Here is a 4,124-nt window from a genome sequence, read left to right on the forward strand (position 1 = left end):
AAATTTAACCCTGCTCCACCAGTTTTTGAACCTGCCCGAGTCCAGCCAAATCCTGCCCCTGCAGGTCTCACAACTCCTACACCTTCTAAATTTAATACTACTCCACCAGTTTTTGAACCTGCTCGAGTCCAGCCAAATCCTGCCCCTGCAGGTGTCACAACTCCTACACCTTCTAAAGTTAACCCTGCTCCACCAGTTTCTAAACCTGTCCCAGTCGATTTAAAGTCGGTCCCAGTACAGGCAAAACCTTTAACTTCTTTAGCTACCACAGCTACTCCAGCACAACCAGCCATGATAAAGATTGTGTCTGACGTGGCAGCTCCTGGTGTCCCAGAGGGTGAGCAGACTCGTACGGTGTTTGTCAAACCTCCACCTTTCATGAATAAGTGTGATGGAGCTCAGAAATCGGACAAATTTAGGAGCAACCTGGCTGCAGCCAGAGCCCAAGATTTATTTGGCATCTTCTACAGCAGCATCAGCCAAACGGGCCCCTCCTCCTTCAGCAAACCAGCATCAGATACTAGAGCTGAAGGCAGTAGTGGCAGTAAAAGTCCATTTCCAGTTCCAAAAGCCCTAACACCCCAACCACAGTCCAAACCACACCCAGAATTACAGCCCCGACCTGAGTCTCAGCCACAGTCCCAACCACAGCCCAAACTGCACCCTGAACCTGGGTCCCAGCCACAGTCCCAACCACAGCCCAAACTGCACCCTGAACCTGGGTCCCAGCCACAGTCCAAACCACAGACACAGCAACACCTTGGACTCCAGCCTGAACCACAGCCCAAGGCACAAGGTCTTACTCAGTTCCCGCTTCCAAATGAACTCCAAAGATCTCCACAACGAAATCCAAATGAGCAGCCACAAAACCCACTGACCCCAACAAACTCAGGCATTCAAATTATGTCTGTCTGGTCCCTGCAGTCTGCCAAAGACTCCGCATCTGAGTTGGCTCTACCTAATGAAAGAAACACGCAAATGGCTCAACCAAGAGTGTCTCCCCCGCTTCAGTGTGAGGTTCAGAGTGCACCTGAAGACCAGTCCGTGACAGCCAAATTGGATCCCCAAATCTTCCCAGAGAGTCAGTCTTCCAGACTGGAGTCCCAGCTCAAACCATGTCCTGAAAGTCAAATAGAGCCCCAACAGTCAGAATTAAGCAAGGTCAACAAATTCCATCCAGAGACTCATTCTGACACAGAACCTGAACCCAAACCAAAAACGGGTCCTAAAACCAGGGGTAAGAAAACCCCGCCTGCTCCTCGGCCAACCCGGCAAACCCGATCCCAAACAAGATACCAAACCCGACAGCAGCTGAACCAGAACCAGCCTGAACCAGAACCCGAGTCAGCTTCAGGTGACACTGATGCTGCAACTACAGACCCAAAGAACTTGGACATGGTAGATCCTGGCTCTGTGTCGCAGCCAGAGGCTGAGGCGTCCAGTGAGGCGAACCCTCAGATTATGAAGATAACTGCAGAAACACTGGGCCTGCCCTCTGACATGACCTCACTGGACTTTGAATATGATTTTAACTTTGAGTAGGAGGTGACTGGGCTTTGTGACATGGGGGCGGGGTTTATTCTAACCGCTCGGCTATCCAGAAAGGCTGAAGCCACAATGTGTCACATAGTTGAGGGCATGTGAAAGTGACGAGATAGACACTCTTGCTGAGGGACTTCACCTGTCTAAAGGACCAGATTTATTTAGTGTTTAATTGAATTCCTTTCTTCACTGTTTTCTCCAGAATTTGTTTTTAGGTCTGATTGATCTCATAGAAACGTGTCCAGGACATTTGTCCTCACCCAGCAGTCTCCTAGTTTTGCAGCTTTTGCTTACACTTCATAGGTTTCCAATAGACTAAAAGAAAAATTTAAATACTCAAATAAACCTGTAAACTGCTTGATTTATGCCATTTTCTGTTTAAATAACACAATAAACCTCCTCTCTTTGATCATATTTGGCAGCTGGGACCGCTGGTGTGTTGCGTTTTGGAGTTGCATTAAATGAATAATGATTCCACCTAACAGGACTAGTGAGCTCATGTAGATGGCTGCCATCCGATCTACTCAACGAGAAACCTTATAAAATCAGAGCGCTCACCCGGTCTGGTTGTGATTTGTTAGTTTTTAGTTACCGTGTACCTGTTGCTACCTGGCTCTAAATAATAAAAACACAATTGCAGACTTTCAGCCTGACCCAGTCTTTGAAATACATAAACCAGGCTCAGTCAAGCACAGTCTTTTATTGTAATGACACAACTTGTCCTTTGAGGCAGCAGAGTGTCTGTCTGAGGTGCTCTCTGTTGAAAGTGGAGATGCAGCTGACAATGATGAATATTTGGATGAGTCTGCTAAGACTCCTGTGAATTTCCGTACTCTGAGGTGAACCTGGAACACTTTGTAATCCTTGAACCCTTTCACAGTTCATCTGGACCGACTGTTTGGTTTCACCTCATTTCTGCTTCTTGTCACAGGAAATGTTGGCCTAGAACCTTTCGGGAAATAAAAGATTCCTGAAGTCAAAAAAAGCCCAACAAAGTTCAGACAGTTCATCCCAGGGACATTTCTTAAATTTTCAAGCCATCAGTGTATTTATTTTATTTTTTTTATAGGTGACCTTTCTGTTGTTGATCTCAGACTTGCTGGATGTCTTCCCCTGTGTAACGGGTCTGAACTGAATCATCTGTCTCAGAATAGATAAATCTGTGGCTGGGAAATGCTAGAAAAGAACCTGTGACCTGGACCTCAAATTTCCTGAACCTACAGAGAATATGGCATCTCAGAACACGAGGTGAGGCTTAATTTAGCAACCAGATCGTTAAAAGTTTCTTAGTGTCTGGGAAATATGTCAATGTGAAGGTGAAGATCTGAGTCATGGTCCTTTCACTGGTTCTCAATGTTTGATCCAGCTAACCCAGATTAACTCACTGTAATGTACTAAATTTGTGGTTAACCTGTTTAAGAACTTGCAGATGAGAGGCTGTAATCCCATTTAGGGTCTCAAACAAATGGTTGTAAAGCAGAGCGTAAATTACTAAAAGGAAATGTTCCCTCATCACCTGTTGAACGGCCTCTTACAGATGAAACTGATGGTTGGAAGACTGCTCCTTCAAAGAGCACAGTGTAGTTTTGGGCGGTTCACGGTTAAGGCCTCGTTTCATCCTGTTTCGACCTCGGAAAGCTTGTTCTGATGCTCCTGAATGAAACAGTTACTGGAACTGCATCGGATGTTCTTCGTTCATTGTGTCTGAAACTGCTCGTTCTGTAATGTGTTAAAGTTTTAATAAAAGGAGAAACTCCAGCATGTCTCTGTGTGCTCATTACAAGGGAAAGAAACTTTATTCAATCAAAATCGGGACAAAATCGGAACACACGGGGGACGCTTGGCTCAGGTTTAAGTACTTCTACAGATAAAAGGCAAAAATCTGATTTATTATTAAAATATTAATAGTTATATATTATTAATAAAGTTCTGAGAGCCTAATGTCTGGATGATTGTAGAGTATAAAGCAGAAGGAAATTCTGACCCAGATTAGTTTGAGATATTCTCTCTTATTTACTTTGTATTTGAAGGTTTGATGAATAATCTGCAGTGATTAAGAAACCTTCCAGAGATTCTTGCAGCCAGAGTTGGGTCGACTCTAGAAGTGTCAAATCTGAGAACCGTGCAGTGGCGTCCATGCAGAGGTAATCGGGGACAAGTCCAAATACTCAAGCCGATCATACGATCATTAAACTGCAGTTTGTGACCCAACGGGGCTCACCTGTCTCAGGTAAAGTCTCTGATTGAGCCTGTCTCCATGTTGGGGGGCATCTACAGTGTTGGGGAGTAATGGAATACTAAATATGAGTAACTGTATTCTGTTACGTCTGTGAAGGTTCTCAGTCATCCAGGTCATCGTAGTCAAAGGAGCTTGCAAAGAAAAGCGTCTGGACTTCTTTAAGTTGCTTGAAGACTTCACAAGCGCATGGCACAACACAGAAGAGCCACCTCCACAGGACAAGACTCAGCAGTCCATCTGCATCTTAAGGTCAAAGGTCACTCTTTCGAGGATGCCAATGTTCATATTTTGGACAGAGAGGACAGATGGTTTGAAAGAGGAGTGAAAGAAGCATCTATGTCCA

The 4,124-nt window shown here is 44.9% G+C and overlaps 1 protein-coding gene across 2 annotated transcripts in view; it reads left to right on the forward strand.

Moving 5' to 3' along the window:
* LOC102211963 (zinc finger protein 318-like) overlaps window positions 1-3,300 on the forward strand; it is a 6,778-nt gene extending 3,478 nt beyond the window's left edge. Inside the window, exons 5-6 of one of the 2 annotated variants that reach the window (XM_013908123.1) lie at window positions 3-674; window positions 723-3,300. In XM_013908123.1, coding sequence (XP_013763577.1) covers window positions 3-674; window positions 723-1,542 — 1,492 coding nt within the window. In that variant the 3' untranslated portion in view covers window positions 1,543-3,300. Of the gene's footprint in view, window positions 1-2 lie in introns of both variants that reach the window. The other variant, XM_005755371.1, reaches the window with a different exon arrangement.
* Window positions 3,301-4,124: the final 824 nt, after the last annotated feature.

This window comes from Pundamilia nyererei, unplaced genomic scaffold (genome assembly GCF_000239375.1).
Source record: "Pundamilia nyererei isolate P.nyererei 1_Seehausen unplaced genomic scaffold, PunNye1.0 scaffold01308, whole genome shotgun sequence".
NCBI lineage: Eukaryota > Metazoa > Chordata > Actinopteri > Cichliformes > Cichlidae > Pundamilia > Pundamilia nyererei.